Genomic DNA, 27011 nt, shown 5'->3' on the forward strand with positions numbered 1-27011 from the left:
ACACCTTGTAACTTGTGGGGGGTTCGCTGACCCGGCCTCTGTATATCTGTGTGTACTGCAGCATGTGACAAATAACCCTTACAACCTCAGGGGGCCACTGACATCCTTACCCTAGAATGGCCCCAGGGGCAGCTCTGATGCCGAGCTGACCTTGGATCAGCTGACTCTGACCCTGATCCTCTGTCCGCTGAATCAGGGCTTTCTCTGTATAGCTTGTGGTGAGCGTTAGCACACGTTTTCTGCACGCTTCCATTTTTGGTCTGTACACAATTCGCCGTGAGTCGACGCGCGGGTGAGGCGGGCGAGCGTTTCATTGTGCGGGCTTGGGAGAGGTGAATGTGCCCCAGGTGCTCAGAGAACTGATGGTGTCAGGAGCTTCCTGTCCAGCCCCTGGTCTCTCACTGCATCATTCATGATCTAGCTTGTCATTCTGTGGCACTACATTATTTATCTGGCGCTCTGAACTCAGCTGAGCCTTGCCTGACTTGCAGGCAACGTTGCCTCGATTCCCAGGAAGGGTGTTGCTTCTTCTCACTCTCTTGAGAAAATGAGAATAATTCTTTTGTTAAGAGCTCTGAGTGTTGTTTTTTTTTCTTTTTTTCTTCCTCACGTGACAAATAGAGAAGGAGGAGGAGCACCTCCAGCCAACATGTGGGGAGCTGTCACACGAGTCCTTGTGTTTTGCACACAAGATTGCCCAGCATGCATTGTCACAGCTGGCAGAGAGTTGGTGGAACATGTGTCTGTTCCCCCAGCTTAAAGCTTCTGACCTGCAGAAAGAACTTTTTTCTTTTTTTTCCCACTGTTCTCCCTTTGGTGTCAGTCAAACATATGTTGCTGTCTGCCTCCACTGCTTCTGAGGTTTGGACATGACAGGGCCTGTTGGGGTGCGCTGGGTGCACTGTTTTCTGTTCCACCGGGTGCGATCAGCCGATGGCCATCGACGCACTCGGAGCAACCGCACATTCTCCACAACCTAGTTTGCTGACTTCAGGGCGTATTTACGTCACCCTGCAGGAACTTCACGTGGTTTGGTGTGGGAAAAAAAAGTATCTGTGCAACAGATGAAGATCTTTCTTTTTGGCACACTCTGTTTCTGCACCGGGGAGTGATAAAGCACAAGTAGATCAATATACAGATCATTGAGTTCAGGGAGCCAGGGGCTTTTTTTTGCAGCTCCATTCATCACAGGCAGCTCTGACACTTCTCTCCCTCCCTCAGTTTGATGTCCAGAGCAACATTTTTTCAATGTTAGACAGAACATATCTAGAAGTAATTGAGATTTTTAGTGTGTTACATTGAGACTTCTGCACATTCCCGTGCTCTGCGTCACCGCAAAGTACATGTCTCATTTACTTTCTGTACAGGTGCAATATTTGAGCAAGGTAGTAATGGACCAATCACTTTTCTTGTAGCCTGCATGAGAGCTAAATTTAGTCGCATTTCTTGTGGTGTGCACATCAGGCCACAGGGAAGTTACGGCATAGGTTAGGGCGGGTGTGGAGACGCATCCAGTCGCTGCCGGAGCCTGACAATAGAACAGAAGCTGCAAAACCAGAACAGCCAAAGGAAACATTTGATCATGTTCTTTTATGGTTTGGTGAGGTGAGTCGCTTCAGTTGCAGCTTACATTAGTCAGGGCAAAAAAAACAAACAAAAAAATGCTTCACAGGCATTTGCTTTTTTGCCTTAGAGGGATCTGTTGCATAATAACTAAAACTTCCCAACTAACCATTTGAAGGATCAGTCGTGTTTGATTTTGAGGAAATTCATTCATTAGTAAATATCATGTCTATTTACTCATCAGCTGTAAAAACAATAGATATTGTAAGGCGGGGTGTTCTTTGTGTGGTGCTCAGTCTGACTTTAGCATCTAGTTATCCACAAACTAAACCTTGCTGCCATTCGATATTAAAAGTCTTCAAAACTAACTTTTTAAAGGGCACAACAGTGTTGCAAATCTGGAAAATTCTGATGTGCAGCACTCTGTGACTCAAACAGAACTTATCTAAATGTTTCCACAGTGCAAAATTTCACTTTTCTCTCATGCCAAATGACAAACGAGTCTTCTTAAAGTTGGAGGAGAGGGTGGCTCTTCACTTATGGCTCTTCACAACTTGATAACTTCAGGATTATGTTTTAGGTGTTATAATTTCAAAAACACTTTTGTGTTTTCATGGTTTCGTATCAGTAAAAACCAATGAGTCAGCGCTACGAAACAGTAGTAATTATCAAACAAAGCGTTTAGGACAGGCAACTCTGCACGGACACACTAAGGGCAATTTAGAGAGACAAATGACACCAACACACATGTTTCTGGACCAAGTACCCAGAGAGAACTCACACATGCACACGCAGATCGTTCCAACCTCAGGCAGATGCTACTGTACAAACATTATTGTAAGTGTGGCACATACAATGTGGGCCAAGCACATCTGATTAGCATATTTGTCATTCAAGGACGTACATAAATAGCGCGCTGACAAGACGGGGTGTACAAATGTAAACCTACATAAGACCTGCAATATTAAATGATGGATTGTTTCTGAGCGGTGGGGAATCATCTGGAAACCGGGGTAGACGGAAGCGAGAGCTATAGCATTTATGATTGCTGAGCCGCTTCCTCATCTGGCGCACAGTCCAAACCGGAGCCAAATACCATTCATCACCGCACGATTCCAGGTGCCTTGGTTCAATAACACAGAGAACAAAGGCGGGAGCTTCGACTGCACAGATGCAAGCCGCAGATGCTGGGAGGCAAACGCTGAATATTCATTTGCAGTTGCGCGCGACCGATGCGAAATCCGGCGGATGGTTTTGTGGATTATTAACAGCTGCTGTCGTAAGGGGTTTGACTTTTGCTCACGAGTGAAAGTCACCAAGAAGAGGGAAATGTCAGACATAAACAAAAGGGTTCAGCATAATCAGTTTGTTCTTAAAGTAATGAAACAGATTTGATGGGGCACTAGATTCAGTTCAATGTTCGACCACGGCTATGTCCTGCTTCCTCTGACCTTGACTTCTGGCAGGACCAAGGAACCATTGAGACCGTGGGCAGCAGTCCGACCCATATTCCTTTGCTCTGTGGAGTATTGGCATGTTTGTGTTACCACTGGACACCAGCGTCGCTCTGATGGCTGCCTCAACACAAGGTCCTGATGGAGATGAAGACAGATAAGGAGAGAGAAGGGCTGGATGGGGAGACAGAGGGGCCCTGATCAATGACTACATTAAATTACCGACAGGGAAGACGGATGGGATGGGCATACTGCTCGGATGTTTTATGAAGAGTGGCAACGATTTCAGAGGAAATGATTGCTCCATTGACAGAGAAATAAGTATTCTGTTTGTCAGACATCGATTGTTGTTATTTTTTTTACTAGAATCTTATGGATGTAGTGAATTTATGTGACAAAATGAGAGCTTTAAGGTCTTTTACATACAAACCTAAAACACATAAAAGCAGTGATGTGTTTTAGTGCTTTTAATTATTTGAGTTAAAACACTAAAGCCTTTTAGCTGCTCTGCTTTTGTAAAAAAAAAAAAAAAAGCAGGTATTAGATTGAGAATTAGTTTGGCTATTTGCTTAAGAGACCAGCCTGCAGTCATGCTACTCACAGCTGGCCGGCTGTCATTTCAATACAGTGTTAAGTAAGGCTGCTCATGCTTGAGAGTTTCTTGTATCTCCTGTCACAGACATTCAGGGCTGCAGAAACTCTTGCTGATACGAAGCTCGTCCTTGGAGCTGCAGTCGTCAGCCACCCACCCCTCCTCTGCACCTTTCCCACTCAGCTCCCCTAGACTAGCAGCAGCAGCACCTAGCAAACACCTGCGGAAACTGCTGAGCTTATCGTGAAAAGTACTTCAGTCCAGATCTCCTAAAAACAGGAAACTGCATTATGAGGTAGCATTGTGATGCAGTGCTTCATGCCAGAAAGAGGAGGAGCTTCTTAAAAAAGAGACATAGGTCAATTTCAAAGCATCAAATTGCAAAATCAAATTTCTTATTTGATATATGCAGCATTTTTACACCAACTGCAGGTGGCATAGTTTACTTGAGCGTGCTATAAAATTGCACTATGAGCGTGGAAAATGCATAATACCTCTCCTTTAAAAGTATAACAACGTATTTTTCCACTCTGTTGTAACTCCCGTCTAACTCATCACCACCATTCACTCAACATCCACATTGTGACCGAACTCCCAGCATGTTCTTGGTCCAGGCTGTCGGGTCAGAGGAAGAAATCGCAGCAACCTCTCAGTCCCCAGGGATGCAGCCGGCCTCTCTGGTACACAGCGCTGTTATCCCTTGGATCCTGGAGGCTGTAATCTCCTGGGACACCCTGTGCCGATGTGGAGTCAATGGATTACACCTGCAGTCGAGCTGGTTTTCATTAGAAGTGTGACTCAACTGGTCGCCATAGAAGAGGATGGAGGGATTTTTTTTTTTTTATAGAAGTCTTTAATTGGTTTTGACATGGGGAAGCTTTGTCTCAGTGAATGAAAATGGACATGGTTAGTTATGCAACACCTCAGCTCCTGAGCCGTTTGTGTACTTGGAGTCTTTGTTCTTGGCTTCTCTTGGACACATGGTGAGTCAGAAAGCATCTTATTGAGCTTCTTTATATCATAACTTATACTGGACTTTATAATCACACGATAGCTTCCTGGTTGGGAGAACGCATGGCTGATTGAAAACTGCAAAAAAAATGTTCTGGTTTAACGTTCCTCTGTCTTGAAGTCCGTTTAAGTGGACACTGAGCTGCCATTTCCCCATTTCTTACTGTGCACTGCTAAATTTTTATTATTTAGTTGTTTTTTTTAGGCTTTGACATCCATCCCAAGCATCTGAAATCTTTCTGGACTTAAAACAAAGTGGCAACGCGTCTTCACTTCATTAGGCAACGGGTCAAACCAAGCAGCAAAAATCTAAACGGAGAAACAGGAATAAGATGATTAACAAACTCATCTACATAACTAAATGGTTTGCAAAGTAAAACATGTAATACAGGGCGAAACGAAGGCTTACTTTAAAGATAAACAATACAAGGAAAACAAGGAAACCCTCCATTTAGTAGAACCCAGTGATGCAATCAGTGACATCTATGGGTTAGAAAGATTAAATGAATCAGAAATAAGAATGAGGGACAAGTGGTAAACACAAACTGAACCACTTCGCCACAGATCTCCATTACTTTTACTGGAGTAAAACGGTGCAAGTTATGTGAGTGACGTATCTATACAGTCGCTGACTGCTTACAAAATGTAAGGTTTGCTGCTTGTTTCATAATTGGTTATTGGGTTACAATGAAAAGCACTTTGAACTCTCCTGTTAATGAAAAATAAACTTGAAAGTGAACTCCCTACCTGAGTTCATAGTTCAACCAATCAAGATCAGGTAATGTTCTAAGTACATTTAGCATTTGTGTAGTGTATAATTATAGCCTACACCTACATACTTAACTTAAAAAAAAATGATTAGAACAAAGCCAGATGGAGGCACGTTTTAATGCGGTTCTGGCCAAATTGTAATGTAAATTGAATGTCGCGGCTGAAATCAAGAATCATCGAACCAGTAAGTGTCCAGTTAAGCGTAGCCTCAACGGTCTGTTTTTAGGGAGTTGACAGAAGCCGCGTATTTTGATGTTCTGCTGCCGTAGCCATTCTGCTTCAAAGTGTTGTTTGTTGTGCGTTTGAATTTTGCATATTTCTTTTGTGAGAGGAGTTTCTTCTACTGGGTATTGTTGCCTTTTCATCATCTCAAACCGGTCCACACTTTCTCTTCTGAACTCTGACATCAGTAAGGCATTTTCATCCACACAAATGTCACTGTCTAGATATTTTTCTCAAAGTCATTGTCAATTTATTTTTCAATAAAATAACAGCTCATGTCATTCATTTTTGTTATGTTGTTCTATGTTGATATCATAAAATTACTCATAAAAGTACTCATATTTCATCTTCTATCTGAACTTGACTGGCATGGGAAGCATAAGGATGTTCCTGCGTGCTACGGGTTTGTTTTGGCCACGTTTCAGAAGGTCAGCAGGGTAAATAATTGCCATCGTGTTTTTCCAGGGGATGATGTCAGGCCGGCTTGCACTTCCATTAGCCCACATTATCCCACATTCACACCTGATGGAATCACGGTTGTGCATTTGGTTTCACAAAACAAAAGAAAACACTTCCTTGAAACTTTCACTCGAACGGGCGGCTTGGCACTTATCAGGCCAGTTTGTTTTTCCCAGAGGTCCCGGCAGCATTGTGAGGGAAACAATGGATCTTACAGAGAGTCAGCTGTGGGAGATGTGGTATGGGTTGCAATTGTTGTTACTTATTTCTCGCAGTCACACTCTTGTCCTTGGTTGGGAAAATAAACAACGACGGCTATAATGTCGATTTGTGCCTTTATGCATAGTCTGTGAAAATATTTATTGCATCTGTTTTTTCAGACTTACTGGTTCTATAAAACAACATAAATGCTTGTACAAAAACATCTGTTTTTATGTGTATTTTAATCTGTTTCAAGGCAAAGTCAGTTCTCTTTCTAATCGTCACCTGCTAAAAGCCTACACACCAAAACCCCCACGGTCCTTACGTCCTTCCACACAGAAAAAAAAAAAACAAAAAAACATTAGATCCAACAACTTTCATGCCAAGTACGGAGTTGAGATTATAAAATGCAATATAAAGACACCGAATGTGATAGCCTGCCTTTTTATGTGAGAAATTTGAAGCTGCACCTTTAGTCTTCTAAACAGTCAAGCTGACCAGGATATGTCCAAAAGGAAGTCGAGAGACATTGTTAGGTTTCCAACAATGCAAGTCACCTGAAGGCCACAATCAAAAGCAACACGAGCTTCAATTACACCTCGGCATTGGTGGACCGACACAGTAATTCATGCAAAACGAGACCCCCCCAAAAAAAGTACAAATCAACATACATTTTGCATTCTGACATTTTTATTTAAAATATACTTTCACTTGTAATATTCAACATTTTATGAGACATTGAATTATGTGTTTTTATTATCTGTAAACCACCATCAAAATTACAGGAAATTTAAATCATTTACAAAACTCCAAAGTCACTTTGAGAAGATTTTTTTTTATTATTGCTTTCTGGTGCCAGAGAAAAAAAATCAAACAAACTTTGCAGAGGTTTTATATATATATATATACTGCTCAAAAAAATAAAGGGAACATTTCACTTTAATTTTGTGTGTGGCTCCAAATCCAGGCCTCCATTGGTTAATAAATTTGATTTCCATTGATAATTTTTGTGTGATTTTGTTGTCAGCACATTCAACTTTGTACAGAACAAAGTATTCAATGAGAATATTTCATTCATTCAGATCTAGGATGTGTTATTTGAGTGTTCCCTTTATTTTTTGAGCAGTGTATATACTTAAAAAAACTCAACTGTGGGAGATGTGGTATGTTTTGCAATTGTTGTTGCTATAAACTGTGTCGAACAACACTGAGAGAAACAGCCTTTATCAAAACCATAGAATTTGGCAGCGTGGGTAGAAAACAAATTTAAGCACAGATACTTCTATACAACTCAACAAATGCAAGTAGTGCATCAGCTTTGACCTTTTAAGTGGTACAAGCCCTTCGGGATTAAGTCTCGACAAGCAATCAGCTACTCTGTTGTGTCAGCCCACATCCTCGTCCCCCTCTAGCGGAAAAAGTCCTTCGCCTAGATGACCATCCCAGCCTGTTACTCTGGCTGGCATCCCTCCGTTTCATTAATCTCAGTATAGAAGAACGATAAAGAAGAGGCAGGCGTTTTGACACATTGTCAATATTGTAATCTTTTTGGATGCCGTGAAATATGTTAATAGCTCAGATCCCCGGGCCGACCTAATCTAATAACCAAGAAATGCCGAACATCATTGTGAACATTTGTTGAGACTAATATAAAAGTGGTTTGATATTTGTATTATGACGGCCTTTTGCTTAGTCGATATCTGTTTTTTTGTGTGTGTGTGTGGCTCTATGTGAAGTAGCTATCGGGGCTCGAAGGAGTCACACATGTAAGCCGAAGCAGAACGAGGTGAGGAGATCGATGCGGTCAGTCAAGTGGTGGTGAAGCATGAGTGTGTGAAAAATAGAGGCAGGGAGAGAGAGAGCCTGGAAGTAGCCCAGCGTATAGTTGTCAGACCTCACAGTTTTGGAACTGGTGTTGACAGGCCTGCAGTGGAATGCACAGTCTGGACACAGCCATGGCGGTACTGATCCTAACATTGTCAAACTATTTGAACCTTTTTGTAGTTTGACCTAAAACCACTGAGTTTTATTGGAACTCCATATGTTAGGCCAACATAAAAAAAAATAGCACCTGACTGACATATGGAGGGGGAAGGATAACTGAGTTTGAAATGTTTTGGGACGTTAGAATACAATGTAGAGCCAGACTCCCCTGCCATTCCAAACACACTAATGTGCTTCCATGTAAACTCTTGTAGTTCTGACTGTCAGCGTTCTGAGCGTCAGGTGCTTCTGGTTTACATTCAAAGTCTATTTGGATCTCATGTCGACGTGCCCTTGGGCAAGGCACTTAACCCCGAAACTGCCTACCAATCTGCGTATCGGTGTATAAATGTGTGAGCGTTTGTGAGTGGCTCTTTAGAGCCACAGTAGAATGTGGCTCTAGTGTAAAGCGCTTTGAGTGGTCAAAATGATTGGAAAAAGCCCCTATATAAGTTCAGCCCATTTTGAATGTAAAACAGACGCGCCTGACGATCAAAACCCATTTGGTGTGAACTCAGCAAAAGTGCACACCTTGAAGCATCGCACGCGTTTTTGACATGCGTAACGTGTTGAATTACGATCATAAAAATCTTTCAGTACAGTGTATCAAACAGTCTACATTTGATCCTTCAGATGGCACATTCAGGATGTTTTTATGCTCCGCAGCTCATCGGCAAGCCTCAACACGCAGCGAGCGGGGCTCTGAGCCAATCCGGTGTCAGCGGTGTCGAGAAGTATGCAAAGGGGAAGTGGTCCGCGTCCAAGACACTCACTTTCATGTCAAGTGCTTCACCTGCACCGGTAAGAAATTGGACTCCTTAAAGATGACAACACCACACAGTGATTGTGAAAGCAGATAAAAACAACAAAATCTGTAGTGTTTATGGTAAGAATATATGTCATAGCATGCCCTTGTTTAGATGGTAATGGCCATAAGTATTACCGTACCTTTTGTTAGAATGCCATTTTCTTTTAATGGTCAGAGATGACATGTTTTTTCTTAGCCACATCAAATGCAGACATGGTAAGCCCTCCATCTCCTGGTGCACATGCTGAGTGCTGCTATTAGCCCTCAGTAGGGACTGAAACGTATCAGAGGGATCTTGCAGCGCACATGGGATCCTGGTAAGGTAGCTTGTTATCGTCCTGGCAACCGAGAGAGGATTTGCCTTTGCTTGTGCACGCTGGCTTAATGCCACTGATGTAACTGGCTTTTCAGTGCTGCTGTATAAGCAGGTGCAGGTGATCTGGAGTGGATACAGTAGTGACATAACCAAACATCCTGTTACAATAACACAACTCCTGTCCGTTGTAATGCGAAGCTTATTTAGTCGCCACTTTGCATCTATATTTAGAGTTTAGGAAAATTATTTAGATGTGTCTTTGGAAATATTTACTAGATAAGAATCAGTATGAAATGGTAGAGAGTAGAGGAAGTATCACGGTGGTGTGATACTTCCTCTACTCTCCAAATGAGCAATTTATTAATCACCCACGACTGACAAGTTGGAAAGAAATGTACATTTTGAGTGCTGTTTTCGAATCTTCATGCATTATGCTGCCAGTGAGAATTTGAATTTGCTCAAATTATTATCAGCTGTGTTAAAGGCTTATATGAAAAGCTAAAGCATTGTAACTATAAATGCATTTGCAATTAATCAGCCATGTAGCTGAAGAGAAATGCCTTTTATAGATTTTCTAAGTAGCAGCACACATGAATCAAAGTACGTATTGTATTTCAAACAGGCTGTAATGTGAAACAAATTGGCAGCATATGACTAGATAATCTTTCCTATGGTGGAAATAAGCAAACTAAGCAGCTTCACTGACATTTGTGGGTAGAAAAAATAAATCATCAATGCTTGGAATTTCCCATTCCGTCTTTATCTCTCAGCGTCTCTTAGCACTCGTGGTTTTGTAAATAAATATCAATGGGGAAAATTTCACAGTGCAGCGTTTCCCCGTCAGCCTTTTAAAGCATGAGAGTAAGAATGTTTCTTTTTGTCAGAGATACAGTAACAGCATTGTCTGGCCCTCACATGTTCTGTGGTTCATGAACTCACAAAGGGCTATTCACTCGAAGCTTGTTGTCTGTTTCACGACTCTTACACGCACAAAGTCAAGCTCCCAGTGCCAACGCACACATTTGAACTCATGGATGTAAGTGTCCATGTTCATGTACATGTGGGCATGCTCTCTGTGGTTGTGAGAGGTTACTGTGGTAACCATGTGAAGGGGCACCTGGCCCTGGTTGGTGGATATTCTCAGCATCTCTAAGGTGCTACCAACCAATCGGAGAGCTTTATTTTGTGTCCCAGAAAAAAAAGGGGGTACGCCAAAAGTGAGCAGGGAAGATGAAGAAGAGTGTGGCGGTGCCGGGTGGCGGGGGGTGGGGGGGAGGGTCGTTGTTTTTGTCGCTCAGACATTACGTCACCGGTGTACTGCAATACTAAACTGGATCCGAAATTCTGTTTTTCATTTTTACAGTAGCTGTACTGCCACTGAAAACTATGATTGGATATTTTGAGTCTGCACATGGGCAGAGAGCTCCCTGCTCATGTTCCAGAGGCAGTCATCGGCTGCTGCTGAGCAGCCAGAATGTGCCACATCCTTTCCCATAATTTGCTCTCTGGCATGGGCTTCTGCTCAGCCAGCAATTTTCCATAGCTTCCATTGTGAAGCGTGGAAAACCCGGTCACATGCAAACATGTTGCATGTTTCTTTGAACTTAGCGAACTCTGTCTCTTCGATAATGTGGCTTTGTTTACTTTTAATTGGCACTTTCCAAGTGGTGCTTTATTTATTTATTTATTTTTTTCCGTTTCTCTGTTGCTGCTTTGCTAAACTTTCTTCTCCCTATTGTTTTAGGACTTTGCTGTTTAAATGTATCAAAATTACGTGGTTAATTATTGATCTGTGGTTTTGGTACAGCACTAACCTGCTATTACCAATTATATTCAACTGGGATTTTTCTTTAAGAACTACATAGAATATGTATTCACATTATTATTTTTCTAGATATTCTGCTGTAGTGCTCATTAAATATTTCTGTTCAGAGGAGAGGGGACGTCACACTGTGTGTGTGTGTGTGTGTGTGTGTGTGTGTGTGTGTGTGTGTGTGTAGGTGTGTGTGTGTGAGAGAGAGAGAGAGAGAGAGAGAGAGAGAGAGAAGTCACAAAAAAACAGGGTTTTACTATTATTTTAAAATAAAGACAAAATTGTTGGAGTTGGCATTTTAAACCATCATTTAAAACCAGATGTCATAAAATATTATGTCCCATTCTTTACACATTTACACTCTCATTGTTTCCAGAAAACAATTTCCACTGTGCCTTCCTGAAAAAAAAATGGTATTAGTAAACTGACAAATACTCTCTAAGGATTTCAACCCACATTCTCAGTATGTAAACGCACAAACAACCATGCCATTGATCACTTTATCCTGCCTCTATGAAGGTATTTTACTGTCTGTCAACCACATTATCATAATTCCTCTGTCATGCATTAGTCATTGCAGTAGCATCTCACCAATCATGTGCATTTAACCTCTCATTCAAACTCATTATGCTGCAGCTTATTATAGTGCAGGAAGGCAATCAGCTCAAGAAAGTAAGTCTGGCAGGACAGACAAAGGTCTGGAGCTGATGCATCAGCTCCAGACAAAGGGAAGGCGGTGGGTTGGGTGTAGATGTGGATAATGTAGATCCCATAACTCTACTGAGTGTAGCAGCAGGCTCCGGAGTCTGGATAGTGTGGTGTTGTATTACAAGTGTGTTGGCTGACTCGTGCGTAGTGCTCCAATGACATAGTGACCACATTTTACCCAGCCTTCAAAGCATAATTGGCACTTTTGGATTCCAGCAAACACAGCAGGTCCTGTTTTTTGGCCGTGAGCACAAAGCTCAGTCACACATAAATCTCACGGCAAAGAGCAAAATAGGTGTATGTTTCCGTTGTGGTCTCCTCGCCGAAAAACACAAACGGAGAAAATAGAAGGAGGCAGAAGTACGGAAGAAAACAAATTTGCACATAAACTAGGAAGCTGCTCCCTTTAGCTGTTTGTTGTTACAGGCAAAAATCAAAATAGATTTATTTTACGAAACAGTAGTGCTGTGCAGAGAACTGGAAATTTACATACAGGTTGGATAATGCTCCATTTCTCGCAGGTATTCTCACTAGGGTGGGGGGAAAAATTAACTCTTTCTCTGCAGACTTTTTTTTAGTCAGTCATGTCTCTATTTGCATACTTTTGCTTACGCCTTTCGGTCTGTTTGTTACTGACATTAACCTCCTATGATTGTGCTTTTGTGAAAAAGAAAAAAACACATAGGAGTAACAAAACTAGACTAGAAAAAAAAAGTGAAAATAAAGGAAGAGAAACAGAGAGAGGCACAGGAGAGAAGAAAACATGGGGGGTTACTGGGAAGGGGAGCTTCCTGTAGCTATAGCAACCGCTGGTACGCTGGTCCAATCACCACGCCAAAGTGTGGTTGCTAGGGAGAGATTCCGGCAGAGGGGAAAAGGGAGCGCGACTGGAAGCAGCTCTTTTCCCTGGCGACTCCCATGGCTTCTGCTGAGATGACAGGGATTATTTCTCTGCTTGTGGCTCCCGAGCATCACCTTCCCAAAGGGTTTTTACATGCTGAAAGTCCCACAAATTGCCTGGAAATGTGTCCGTGCGCGTACGCAGGGTTGAGCCGGAAGCGCTTAGGTGAGAACGAGCCCGGCTCGGAGGAAGAGAGTGATTCCTGAATAACCGAGGCAATTACAATGTGACAGCCCCCCCCACCCCCCACCCGCTGTGTTAGACAAACACATACAGTTTGTCTCGGAATCGCTTGTGCACATCAAGCTGAAACGTTATCGTTGCCGTTTTGAAAGAGCTACAGCTCCACGGTGGGGTTATCTCTGTACGTCTACGATCTCATTCTCACTTGTTTTCCCCTCAGCTGACTCCCTTATCAGTCTTATGAAGGTTAAAAGCTGAAGGCCTCAACAGCAAGTGTGGTTTCCTCGTATGAGGGGACTCTACTGGGCAGCCATCTGTCTCTAGCATTCATAGCAGCCAAATACATGGGAGAACCTGTCTGTCATCCATATTTTTTTGTTTTTGTTTATGTTGCTAGCTACATCTCACTTCAAATTCCTCTATAGAAACCACTCTGTGTTTCTGTTGTGCAGCCACGGTAGCTATTGGGATGCCTGCCAGATTTTTTTTCCAATGTGCCCTTCTTTTAAAACATATCTATAACAAAGATAACAAATTGATTGAGATGCTTTACTTCATGCAAACCTCTCGTCATGGTAAAACCACAAACTTTGATGTATTATGTTGGGAAAGAATTATCTGAAATATTGTGTTTAATATGCCAAGCCTCTATGTGAGCATAATCTTAATGCTCAAGAGGATTGATGATGTGGATATAGTAATGAAAAAAAAAGAAAAGAGGGAGGAAAATGTGTGCTAAACAACATCACCATGGCAGCAACATATTCAGTAAAAACATTATATATATATATATATATATATATATATATATATATATATATATATCATGTAGCTCTATATTTTCCTTTGCATATTTATAAAATTCATAGGAAGTCCAATTTTCCAGGTTTAGTTCAACCTCATTAACATGCTAACCCCCTTTAACCAAACGGCAAACAAGCTCCAAAGATCGGAAAGTTTGCACATATTTTGGCCTCATTAAGCAACTTCAGTTGGGCTATAAACTTTTTTTTTTCTCTCTCTCTCTCTCTTGTGACCACTTCTTCACCCTGCGACTTGGCACAACTTGAGCAAACACATTATTTACTCTCGAAGTGTTTCCTCCCGTCACCAAGGCTAAGATCTGGGGCACAGAAAGAGGGTGCGTGAGCACCCGGCCTTTGTAGCACAAATGAGAAGGTGAATAGGTGAGTGCTTTCCTCTGGGCAACTTGCCGATGCCCCCACTACGCAGACTACAAAACCCTTTAATGAATTGTCTCAGGTTGTCTGCCTTAGCTGTGGAAACCGGCATGTTGCTGAGAGCTTTGCCACAACGAGAACAGACGGCAGGGTTTCTTTTATGAGCTGTACAAAGCATGTCCATTAAGTGTCACACACACACGCACACACACACACAGAGTTGAGGACGTTTGAGGAAAGAAGGCTGCTTTGAGGTGCAGCCCTGCATTGGTGCGAATAGGGAGATAAAGCGGAGACCTTGTTCGGGGCCTCAAAGGTTTGGAAGCTGTCTTGAAACGGAAAAGACAGAAAGGGAAGTGGAGGAGTGACCGGAGGTGTCGGGACTATTTTAGGGTCCCGGCCCGGGCCGAAGTGGAGAGGAGAATTTTAATTGCGTCTGTTGGCTGGAGATAAATACCCAATCAAGCAGACCCCCTGTGGATGCCTAATCGGCGCAGTACTAATGACCGCAGCGGTCTACGTGCTAACGTCTAATCAGTAGATTTATGATCTCCAGATTGTAACTTCCTGCACTGCCACAAAAGAGCAATTTAGATTAAACTAGGTCTTTGATGTAGTTCAAACCTGCAAAGCCGATTCTGCTGCGAATCTGGAAGACACAATCTCACTCTCCTTAAGATAGGACTGCTCCTATGGAGGAGAAAGCTTTTGACAGCAGATATTCTTAAGTAGACACATGGTAAATCATATTTATGGAACAATAAAACAGATCAGACTGACTCTAATATGAGCTGCTATTTTTATGGGTAGTTGTCCACAGCATGCGGCGCTGGTTGTGGGGTTGGAGCAAACCTCTTGTTTTAAGGAGCAAAGCAAACTTGCAGCAGCAAAGAGCATCCAACCTCGTCCCTGTTCCACCCTCAGTGCTGGCAACCAACATGTGGAGGGATATGTTTTAAAGCCTCTGCTTGATGGTTATGGCCGAACTCAGAGTGCTTCCAAAGAAAGCGCATTTCAAAATGGGTGGCCCCCTCCAGAAGGTTTTTAATGGAGGTTTGATGCGTTTCAAAAGACGTAAAAGTTGCTTGTTCGACACGTCTGGCTCACACCAAATATGCCTGGCGAACCTCAGCAAGAAGAAATTCTCTCCTTTCGCATATTTGTTTGTCTCTCAGCTTAATTTCGGAGCTAAATCACAAAATAATCTGTCCACCAGTTGCATCCCTCCATCCATCCACGTCGACATCTATATAAAACATTAGATATTAAACAGCGTGCTTTGTTTTCCACATGCAATTTGCTCCAGCTGGTTTTTGTCTCACAATAACTTTACCCTAGCCAGGAAGAGCCCATCAACCATTTTTTTTTTTTTTTTTCAAAATTCCAGTAACATCCAATCTTTTTATTTGAAAGCATGTGTGTTTATTCTCGGTCTGATCTAAAAATAAAATAAATGAATTTAAAAAGGACTAAAAGTTATGACCCTATTGTGTGAAGTACTTTCCCCATGTGGGAGGCTAAGCCAAAATTTGTTCTCCTTAACCTTTAAAAATCAATTTTACAATAGTGTAGCTTAGAATTACACCTCAGTTCATTCACAGCGAGAAAGCAGAAAGTCAGACTTCTCTATGCTCTTATTTAAGAGTCAAGCTTCCAGGTACTGATGTAGAAACAAATGTGTTGTAGTTCCCCTAAAAGGAAACGATTGAGATACTTAACAGACGGCCTTAACTAGAGATAACTATACTGAAAATGTTACAACAAACACTTGTGATATCAGTGAAGATCTGATGGCAAGCTTGAGCTCAAGACTTAATCTTGAATCAGTAATTACATGAAAATATGAACTAATAGCTTTGAAAAATATTAGCTTACGATCCAGTGCCATGATTATGAAATTGTTTTTTTTTTGCTAAAGCAAGCTTGAGGTGTAAGATAAAACTCCAACATTTGAAGTTTATGAGATAAACAGTTTTTGCAACAAGAACAAGCTTATTTTCACAGAGCGTGTAAAGGTGAACAAATTAGCTTAAAATCCTGTTATAGTGAGTGAATAAATTTAAATCGTTACCATGAAAATGACCTTTAGATTTTAATATATCAAAATAAGGAGGATGCAGTTGGCACTGCAATAGGATCTAATTAAATTTAGATCAAATATATATTTATGCATCAGACACATTTTGTGTCAGTCGATACACAATGTGCTTGAAGTGTGCGTCAGAAATGAAAAAGTAGGACCAGCATCACAAATCAATACAATAACTGCAAATCAATAAGAGATAAAAAATAAAGAAAAAACACGAGAGTAGAGCCAATGAAAATAATGTAAGATTAAAGGTGAGTGATGAGTTAGCATGGCGACCGTGTATGAATTCTGAGTCTGAATCCATCTGGGATTGTAAACATAAACGTGGGTCTATAATGCAAAGCGCTGTGAGTGGTCAGTAGGGCTGGGAAAGCACTTTGTAAAATTCAGTCCATTTAAAATAAATTAGTCAGCTTAAACCACATTTTCATGAAGCACTTATTTCACAGCTCATTAAACCTAGTGGAGAACTATTGATATAGGCCATGTTAGACGTGGCTTTTGAGGGGCCAGTGGTATTTAGCACTCTCCTTTTGTGCCATAGATCTGGAGTTTACATCTAGATTTAGTTTGGAGAGGTGAGGACTTTTTTCATGTTGTTGCTGCAGACTGCTTTGCTGCAAACTGGTCACTAATCCAAGCTGCTATATTTAATTTAATTTTTTTTTTCAGATTTTTTAAATGATACAACACTGTTACAACACTGACATAGCTGACTGAGACACTGTTCTTCTACCTCAAGGCTGCAAACTCTACGACTGAGTAGATAACTGTGAACGATTTTTATTCCGAGATTTGAATTGAACCAAGTCTGGTGGGAATGAAGGGGTGAGTGAAAGTTGGAAATTTGTTAAAATATTGTTTGTTTGCATTGTAGTTCATAAAAAGTACAATTACCCATGCTTGCAGAAATTTTGTAAAATTGTCTAGCAGTACAAAGTTTTTTTTTTTTTTAAACGGTCAGGGAGCAGAAATATAAGCTTGCATCACATCTCACTTCCTCCATTGTTTAAGTAGTTATGCATAGCTCTATATGCCCTATATGCAACTATGGTTTAGCTGATGAATTGGATTTTGTGCAGACATTTTTTTTTTTAGCTTTTTGCATAGAAGCAAATTGAGCATGAATAACAAAACATTGTTTTTAAAAACGGTGTGGACATTGACACACATATTTGGAAATGTGAGCCTTTGAAATGCAAAATGAGGGAGAACCCTGAAAGTTTACTCATTTATTTATTCATCAGTCTGCGGGTAAAGAAAAAAAATAAATGCTTTGTAAAATGGCGAGAAGAGTTCAACATCTGAAAAGACGATTTTAAATGATCAAATTAATGCTCAAAAGTCAAATTCAAATTTAAACAATTTGTTCTACATATCTACATCCGCATATTTTTGCATCTCCTTACAGCTAAAGACAAAACTTGGGCCTTCAATGCCTTGTATTAAACCCCAACCCCTTTAAATGTGCCGCCCACACTACCACCGCCGCAACATCAGTCAGACTGGGACCCAGCTGTCTCTAGGGTAACCGTGGAAGGTTTACATCCTCCTGGCAACCGAGCAAAGGGGATGTCCCTTACAATACATCCAGCCAATCACCCAGTTAGAGGAAAACATGGCGATTAGCAACAGGTGAACCCTCTATTCAGCTCCTCCAATCCAGATTGAACAGATTGAGGCAGCCAGATGTGATTTGGCCTGGCGTCCATATGCTAATGCTGTCAATATATTATGCTAATTGACCGTATGCCACTCATTTCCAAGCCAATTTGAGGAGAAACCGAAAATCATATTGTTTTGAGAGGTGGGGGAGAGGAGAGGGCAAGTAAAAAGAGGACAAGAAGGAAAAGGGGAAAAAAACAACACTGTTTGTGAAAACTGACTGTCTTTTTAGGTCACATCAGTTTTGAGAAGGGCTTTATAGATGTGGAAATATTTACCCACTCGTACCATTTCCTGGGAAAGGATTCGGTAGCCTGTGATTTTGGTTCTTGGTGAGACCGTTAATAGGTCTGGCTGAAAATGCAGCATGGGCACTTTGTGAAGCTCTGCCATTGTTCAGTGGTTTCGGAAATGTGGTCGGTGCATGCACACGCGGATTTTTATGGAGTGATTCAGCTTTGCCGCTCCCCAATCAAAGTTTTTAGCATTTCTGTACCTACTGTGCCTGAATCTATAGAACTGTTAGGGGGGAAAAAAGAGAGAGAATGAGCCGCTGTCACTGCTCTGTAGCTTGTGTCCCTTCTCCTCATCCCAACTCTGCATTTGAGCAGTGCCGTCTAATCACTGGGTGGATTTATGTGTTTCTGTTCTCTTGAGAGAGATGAGATTATTTTTGTTTTCAAGCAAGCCCCCCACTGATCTTTTATTACACCATTAAGTCAATATGATCCTCTCATGAACAGTTTAAGATTAAATGTAACCTCTTTGGAGGATTTTATATGCGTGCGTGCGTGCGTGTGTGTGTGTGTGTGTGTGTGTGTGAACTCTGCCGGCTCACAACCACTAAAAAACAGTCGACTCTGGGAGCCAATCCAACATCTGGGTGCTATCAGTTAGGAGGAGAAATTTATGTTAGTCTATGTGCACTTAAAACTGCAGTATGTAACTTTTATAAACAATATTATTTATTTATTTATTTTTTTGTTTTACTGTCACCAGTCTAACATGAGACAGTTGAGCTGGAAAAAATTGAGCCCCTGTTTGAGTTTTTTGTTCTAAGTTCTAACATTTTAATTCTGAATCGCACTAAACCAACGAGTTGTCGGACTATTTTGATCGGCATCTTTTTTCTTTTCAAAACATCCCAAAAAATCCAATTATTATTATTATTATTATTATTATTATTATTATTATTATTATTATTATTATTATTATTATTATTATTATTATCATCATTAATCGTATTCCTCCATTATGACAGAAGTAGCCTGTCGGCATGCAAGTTGAACGGTTGCCAGCGGAGCTCAAAGTTACATGATAATAGTAGCTGTGGGATAATTACAGAGCTGCTGCAAGGTCAAACCTATAATTCCTAAGTACAAGGCAAAAATTCAAAAATCACTTACACAAAATGATTATAATTTTTTTTTTTATCTTAAACAGATATATCCAACCCTATCCACATCAGTGCTGCTTACGGGTGGTAAACCACACGTGTGGTGAAAACGATACCAGCAAACACTAATCTGTGAATGTGCCGCCGAGCTGCACAGTGAGTCACACCCACTTGGAAGTCGCTCTCAGTTTCACAGAAAAGGACTCGAACTCGTATTGTTCTGCTCTGAATACACAGTGCAATATATGCATGCAGGAAACTGAGCGTTCAACCTTTGTGTCCCCCTTGTTCTCTTTGTCTTTCTCAGCAGCATTTAGTGCAGTTTTGGTCCATGTTTACTGTTTTGACTCCTTTTATTGTTCTGAACCAAATTACTTTCCCACTGATTATATCATTATAATCCCATCAGAACAAATTGGCTCGCTGCTCTCTGGCATGGAATAACTTCCTTATCAGCCATGTGTAAAGACACGCAATATGCACAGGACAGACAACCAGTGAAATCCTATAAATAGAATTGCCCAATTTCCATTTTCTTTTATTTTTTTATTTTTCCTTCATTTGCTTTGCAGATTTAGGTGTCTGATTGTCTGCCGATTCTTATCTCCCTCAGTGTGTAACTGTGACCTGGCACGATCTGGCTTCTTCCAGAAGAAGGGCGAGTACATTTGCACGGCGGACTACCAGCGTCTGTACGGCACGCGCTGCGACCGCTGCGGCAACTTCATCACGGGAGAGGTGGTCTCCGCTCTGGGACGCACGTACCACCCCAAGTGCTTCGTCTGCAGTATGTGCAGGTATGCAGTGACCCGTTTCACTTCACAGACATGCCGGATGTGCTTCCCCATAAAAAGATGACGCATAAAAATCTTTGCAGACTAATATGCTAATGTTAGCATGGGCTCATGGGTCCAACATTAGCTAAAACTGACACGCCTTTTACTTGAGAACCTTAATGGTTTTGTCCATTGTAGTGGAAAAAAACTATTACCAAACACTGTTCAGGTTAAAATCACTCAGTCAGGTTTATTTATGAATTGTGCACAACTCAGAGGAAAATCAATCATGAAGCAGTTCTGGATGGAAAGCTCTGCCAGGCAGAGACAACACATGATTCTTGTATAAAGGGATATTTCTACCATTTTTATGGTGAGAAGTGAAAAATTATCCATACATTTTAAGACATTACATATTCATTCAGTCATTGAAACATTATTGTGTATGATGAAACAAAAACATATACGTAGGATTCGAAAAACCCACCGGCATTCAGACATTCATCCCTTTACTGTTTCACTTCTATTTGGTAGGAAAACTGATCTAAGCTCAGTTTAATTTTGGTGCTACAGCCTAAAGTCACATATCAAGTCATTTAGATCATTTGTTTAATCTAAATCTTAAAGTCTTATTTTAATGTGGTAACAGAACATAAATGTGTGCATTCCTGATGCGTAATTAACTAAGTCTAAAGTTTTAAACTTATCAGTTTTAATTTTACACACATTGGAGTTAATTTTAAATTATTTCTCTGATGTCTAGAAGAATGAATTTCTAAACTCTTAAACATCCGTAGGAGTCAAACAGCTAAGAATGATCATAATTAAGCTACCCAATTTCATGTGTTTTCTAGGAAACCCCCCAAAACCCTCCCCCCCAAAAAATATATTAGTGCAGTGAAGGCATAGATAAGTGTCCTTTCAAAACCCAACAAGAAAGCAAAGATTTTCCATCTGGAAAGCAGGTAAAGTGCAGAAGCAGGAACACGGATCGTCTGTCCGCTCAGGAGGATTTGTTACCTCCTGTCAGAAAAGTGTAAATCTTCACTCTCCGCTTCGGTCACTCGCCAGTGGACCAGCAATAGTTCTTTGAGTGGAGAGCCTTTCAGAAACATCTAAACTAGATGTTGCTGTGGACATCGTCCTCTTTGGTGTCAAATGTTGAAGTTCTTGATAGAGTGAAGTTTTGCTGCTCACTCTGTTGCTGTTTCAGATTTAAAGTCATGATCTAGATGGACATGACAGACAGGTCGTCCTTCACAGTGGTTGATGTGGATCCAGGTTGTTTCTTCCTTCTCGCCCCTCTCCCCCACTCGGTCTCGGCGTTGCTGCAGCCAAATCCTCCCCCGTCTCTCTCCTCCGGCTTCCTGTCAGTCCAACTGGTTTTGGAGTTGGATCTTTGGGTTGTCCAGATCGTCCCTCAGGAAATGTCCATGTTGTCCACAGATGAAACAAGCGTCAACAGTTCAGAGTCGTCTTCTCTCACAGCTCCGAAGCACGTTTAGCTTTTCTTCCCCTACGCTGATACTGGACAGCAGACCAGCCGAGGTTGTTAAAGCTCAGCCTCACACAGTTTTCAGTCCAAATGCCCAACAGGAGACTGACAGTTGTCCCCTGGAGGTGATGGAGGTCTTTTTTGTCTTCTTGATCCTCCAGATCTTCTCCATCATTTTCATCGGCTGGATTTGTAGGAGGGACATCATCTGGTCCATGGGAGGACAGGTTTGAGGAGTTGAGGTCAGAGGTCAGATGCACCGCGTGAGGCTCAGACAGAGGGAAGGAGAAAAAGCAAATAGAAATTGATTAGGGTTTGTTTTGTCATTTTCCTTGTTGTTTTCTATACATATACATTTATATTTATGAATCTTATTTAACCTTTTACGTGATCATATAGTTTTAGTCATTTTTTATCCATCCAGTATTATGGCTCCTGTTTGTGGAACAGTTTGTCAGAGAAACCTGAGGGCTAATTGTTGGTACAGCTCTTAGAGCTGCTTTTAGTATGAACGGGTCCCTTATAAATAACATCTATTAATTGATTGATCCTTTTAAGAAATATTTTTTTACTTATTCAAACACACAAAAGAAAAATTAAACATATTAAGGCCTGTAATTTATCAACAAAAGATTTATGTTCAGCATTTTATTCCAAGCAATCCACCCTGAGGAGGAGATTGTGTGTTGGAACCACTTAGACCCATTCTTCTTGAATTGGGTGGGATTTCCTCTTCAGACAGCAAACGTCTTCACAGAATCCAACAAGTCAGCTTTGTGGTCGCTCTGCCTCTTAATACTCTAAGAGGGGCCTTTATTCCTGATAAAGGTCTTTATGATTCTCTGAAGGTTTGGTTCCCTCAATTTAGAAAACCAATTTAGAAGTATAAATCTCGATTTATACTTCGTGGCAGTTCGTTACCAGTAGAAAACCTTATTTACCTTCCTTGCGGCTCGTGTTTAGTCAGGGTGCTGGATTTGGGGTGGAACCCTCCATGCATGGTTAGTAGTTTCCGATTCTTAACATCCGTGGTATTTATCTCCTCCTTTGGCCAGCTAATTATTCCTGCGGAGTCTCTGATTTCTGGTAAGGTGTAGCTGTTTATTGCACGGATCATGTTCTTGCCTTTGAGCTGGTTTCTCAGGACTTGCCTTATTCGTTGGAGGTATTTGGCTGTGGCTCCTTTCCTTGTGACCTCATTCAGGTTGCCATTTGCTTGTGGTATTCCCAGGTACTTGTAACTGTCCTCTATGTCTGCTATTGTTCCTTCTGTGGATGAGACCCATCCTGTGTGGACGACCTTCCCTCTCTCTGTAACCATCCGCCGCACTTCTCTAGTCCGAATGACATCTCAATATCAGTGCCGTAGATCCTGGTGCTGTGGATCAGTGAGTCGATGTCTCGCTCGCTCTTGGTGTACAGCTTGATGCCATCCATGTAGAGGAGGAGACTTATGGTGGCTGCATTCTTGAGTCGGTATCCGTAGCTTGTTGAAATTTGGAGCCATCCCGTTCTTCCAAACAGTGATGGTGCTCAGAGGGGCTTTCCTCCCCCATTGCTCCTTCCCACCTGCCTCACCCGGAGAGCCAGGCCGCTGCTGCTGGGACCTCTGTCCGTGGAGCGCCGGCTCCTTCGTCCAAAGAGGCGCAGGTGATTCTTCTGTGTGGCTGTGTCCTTGGCGTGCCACCTTTTTTTTTTTTTTTTTTTTGCCACCATTCGGATCACAGCCACGGGGGGGCATCTGCCTGCGCCTGCTTACCAGCAAGTTTCTGGAGGTCCATGTGGGGTCTTTTATGGTGGCAAGGGTGAGCCACATCTTTGTGAAGTCTTTTTTTTTTTTTTTTTTCCGGTGGCTCACCCCGTGCAGCACTAGCTGCATGTCGAGGACCTCCCTTGCTGGCAAGTATGGGAATTGCAAGGAGCCGGCCTTTGTCCACAGGTCCACAGCAGCGCTGCACTCCCACAGAAGGTGCCTCACCGACTCCCCGTCGGGGGCAGATGTCGCGGGAGTGCATGACGGCTCTGACCGGGAGGATCCCATAAGTCACCATCCTGGAGTCTGTTTGGAAGGACGGGATGACTCTTGATGATTTGGCTGAGGGGGTTCAGACCTATGCAGAACAGCAGTGGGGGCAGAGAGTTTCCAGAGTTTTTGATCTCTGCCCCATTTTATCGACACTTGTGCAAGTGGTTTGCAGTTGCAGGTTTTTTTTTTTATTTACTGCAAACTGCAAACCACTTGCACAAGTGTTCACTGCTGTTCTGCATCTGAACCCCCTCAGCCAAACCATCAACAAGACTGGCTACGGATACCGACTCAAGAATGGGGCCACCATTCATGTTACCCTAACCCTCCTCTACATGGATAACATCAAGCTGTACACCAAGAGCGAGCGAGACATCGACTCACTGATCCACACCACCAGGATCTACAGCACTGACATTGGGATGTCATTCGGACTAGAGAAGTGTGGTCAGATGGTTACAAAGAGAGGGAAGGTCGTCCACACAGAAAGGGTCTCACTCCCAGAAGGAACAATAGCAGACATTGAGCACAGTTACAAGTACCTGGGAATACCACAAGCAAATGGCAACCTGAATGAGGTCACAAGGAAAGGAGCCACAGCCAAATACCTCCAACAATAAGGCAAGTCCTGAGAAACCAGCTCAATGGCAAGAACAAGATCTGTGCGATTAACTGCTACGCCTATGGATAAAAGCAAATTTGCGATTGGTGTATTTTCTGGATCTCAAAAAAGCCTTCGATACCATCAATCATGACATCTTACTAAAAAACTGGAAAGGTATGGAATTAGAGGGGTGGCATTAAACTGGCTTAGCAGCTACATTGGACAAAGGAAAAAATGTGTAAAATTAGATAATCAGAAATCAGATTTACTAAACATAACTTGTGGGGTTCCCCAGGGATCAGTGTTGGGACCTAAATTATTCAATTTGTATATAAATGACATAGTCAAAGAGGAATCAGAGCAGTGCAATGCCAGTGGGAGAGCATTCCACAGCTTCGGGGCCAGTACCTGAAATACTCTGTCACCACGGGTTTTAAAATAAGTTCTGGGTACCGTCAGCAGCATCTGATTAGAAGATCTCAAAGTCCTAGGCGGACAGAGAGGCTTTAAAACATCCAGTATATATTTGGGAGCCTCACCATGAAGAGCCTTAAAAGTCAAGACCAACATTTTAAAATGAGTCCTAAAGTATACAGGAAGCCAATTCAATGAGGCCAGATCAGGAGTTATGACAGCTGTTCTGTGGGTTTTAGTTAGAAGTCTGGCTGCAGCGTTTTGCACAGCCTGCAGGCGAGCCATAGAAGATTTACTTATCCCCACTAAAAGGCTGTTACAGTAATATTGGTACATCTTTAAATGTCATGTGAAGTGGAAACAAGTTGTCTCGTTTTGATGTTTTGACAATTAATTGATTATAAATTAATAAGTATGAAAGGGGCAGGACATTATAAGACATTATATCTTCTACCTGCTCCTTTTCGAACAGAAAATATAAAATTTGCATGTCACTTGGGCAAAATAATTTTTTACCTTTTATTCCTTTAGTTTGTTTCATTCTATTTTTTTTTTTAGTTTTTTTATTGGTTGTCTTTTCTGTCTGTTTGAAATAAAAATAAATAAGTAAATAAATAAATAGCTGGCCAAAGGAGGAGATAAACACCACAGATGTTTAGACTCGGAAGCTACTCACCATGCATGAAGGTTCCACCCCAAATCCAGCACCCTGAGACTAAACACGAGCCGCAAGGAAGGAGGCAGAGGACTAGTGAGTGTGAGAGCCACTGTCCAGGACGAAACATCCAAGGTCCATAAATACATCGAGGACAAAGCCTCAACAGACAATGTGCTCAGCGAATGTCTCAGACAGTGGGGAACAGAGGACGAGGTGCTGGAGGAACCATCATGGGAGGACAAGCCCCTACATGGGATGTACCACCGACAAATAACTGAAGTGGCTGAAATCAGGAAATCCTACCAATGGCTGGAGAAAGCTGGACTCAAGGACAGCACAGAGGCCCTCATCCTGGCTGCACAGGAACAGGCCCTAAACACCAGAGCAATAGAGGCTCAGATCTACCACACCAGACAAGACCCAAGGTGTAGGTTGTGCAAGAAGGCCCCTGAGACAGTCCAGCACATAACAGCAGGGTGCAAGATGCTGGCAGGGAAAGCGTACATGGAACGACATAACCAAGTGGCGGGCATAGTGTACAGGAACATCTGTGCAGAATATGGACTGGAAGATCAAAGTGGGGAACACCCCCAAAGGTGGTGGAGAATGACTGAGCCAAGATCCTGTGGACGTCCAGATCCAGACAGACCAAATGGTAATGGCGAACCAACCGGACATTGTGGTGGTGGATAAAGAACAGAGGAAAGCCGTTGTGGTGGATGTAGCAATACCAAGTCATCAGGAAAAAGGAGCACGAGAAACTGGAGAAATACCAGGGCCTCAGAGAGGAACTGGAAAAGACCTGGAAGGTGAAGACCACAGTATCATACCATACCATACCATCTTTATTTATGAAGCACTTTATACACCAATAAATTGATTAAAAACAGAAGAAAACTGACCAGCTGTAGAAGGGTTAAGAACACAACAGAACCGAGCTGCAGCGCGTGCTTTAGCTTTAGCTTTAGCACAGGACAGCGTTATCTCAAATAAAACAGGAATAAGGTCTGAAAATAATGAGTCACTAATCGATACATTAAAAACTGGTTGACCATAAGATAAAACCAGATCAAGACTGTGACCATGCTCATGGGTAGCACCAGTCACAGTCTGCACAACATTAAAAGAATCGATAGCATTAAGAAATGACTGAGCCATAGGTGAAGTAGGACAACCGACTTGAATATTAAAATCATCAACAATGAGAACTCGGTCATACGTTGGCATGATATCAGCCAAGAAGTCAGAAAAGTCATTGATAAAGTTTTTGTTGTACTTTGGTGGCCGATAGACCGCCACACACAGCACAGTGTGAGAGCTGCTGAGTTCAAATAGGCTAAACTCAAAGCTACTAAACGAGGCCAGAGGCAACTGTCTACAAGTAAAACAACTTTTAAAAACAGTCACTATACGTCCACCGGACCCCAACATCCTTGGAGCATTAAAATAGCCGCAGTTTAGCGGTACAAGTTGATTAAAAATGCTGGAGTCACCCAAACCACTTGTCAATGATTCTGTTATAAATAAAACATCCAATCAATGAGAGGAAAAGAAATCCCTAATGACCAAAGTTTTATTTGTCAGCGACCTGGCATTTACCAAACCGATCCTGGCAGAAATCGGCGGGTCTACACCATCAGCTGGCGTCCGGTACTCCCGGAAAGAGGCCGCAGGTTGCTAGGATTCACTCTGCGTCTACAGGGCCGAGCAGCGCAGGGACCA

General features: G+C 42.0%; 1 protein-coding gene across 4 annotated transcripts in view; it reads left to right on the plus strand.

Annotated features, from left to right (window-relative positions):
• ablim3 (actin binding LIM protein family, member 3) overlaps positions 1-27011 on the plus strand; it is a 67879-nt gene that overhangs the window by 979 nt on the left and 39889 nt on the right. For all 4 annotated transcript variants that reach the window (XR_015764496.1, XM_088009729.1, XM_088009730.1 and 1 more), the window contains exons 2-3: positions 8923-9057; positions 19930-20113. Coding sequence is in view for 3 of the 4 variants with exons in the window: in XM_088009729.1 (XP_087865855.1) it covers positions 8923-9057; positions 19930-20113 (319 nt within the window). In the remaining variant the exon portion in view is untranslated. The remainder of the gene's footprint in view (positions 1-8922; positions 9058-19929; positions 20114-27011) is intronic.

This window comes from Poecilia mexicana, unplaced genomic scaffold (assembly GCF_051168715.1).
Source record: "Poecilia mexicana isolate PSO_F unplaced genomic scaffold, ASM5116871v1 scaffold_10, whole genome shotgun sequence".
Classification (NCBI taxonomy): Eukaryota; Metazoa; Chordata; class Actinopteri; order Cyprinodontiformes; family Poeciliidae; genus Poecilia; species Poecilia mexicana.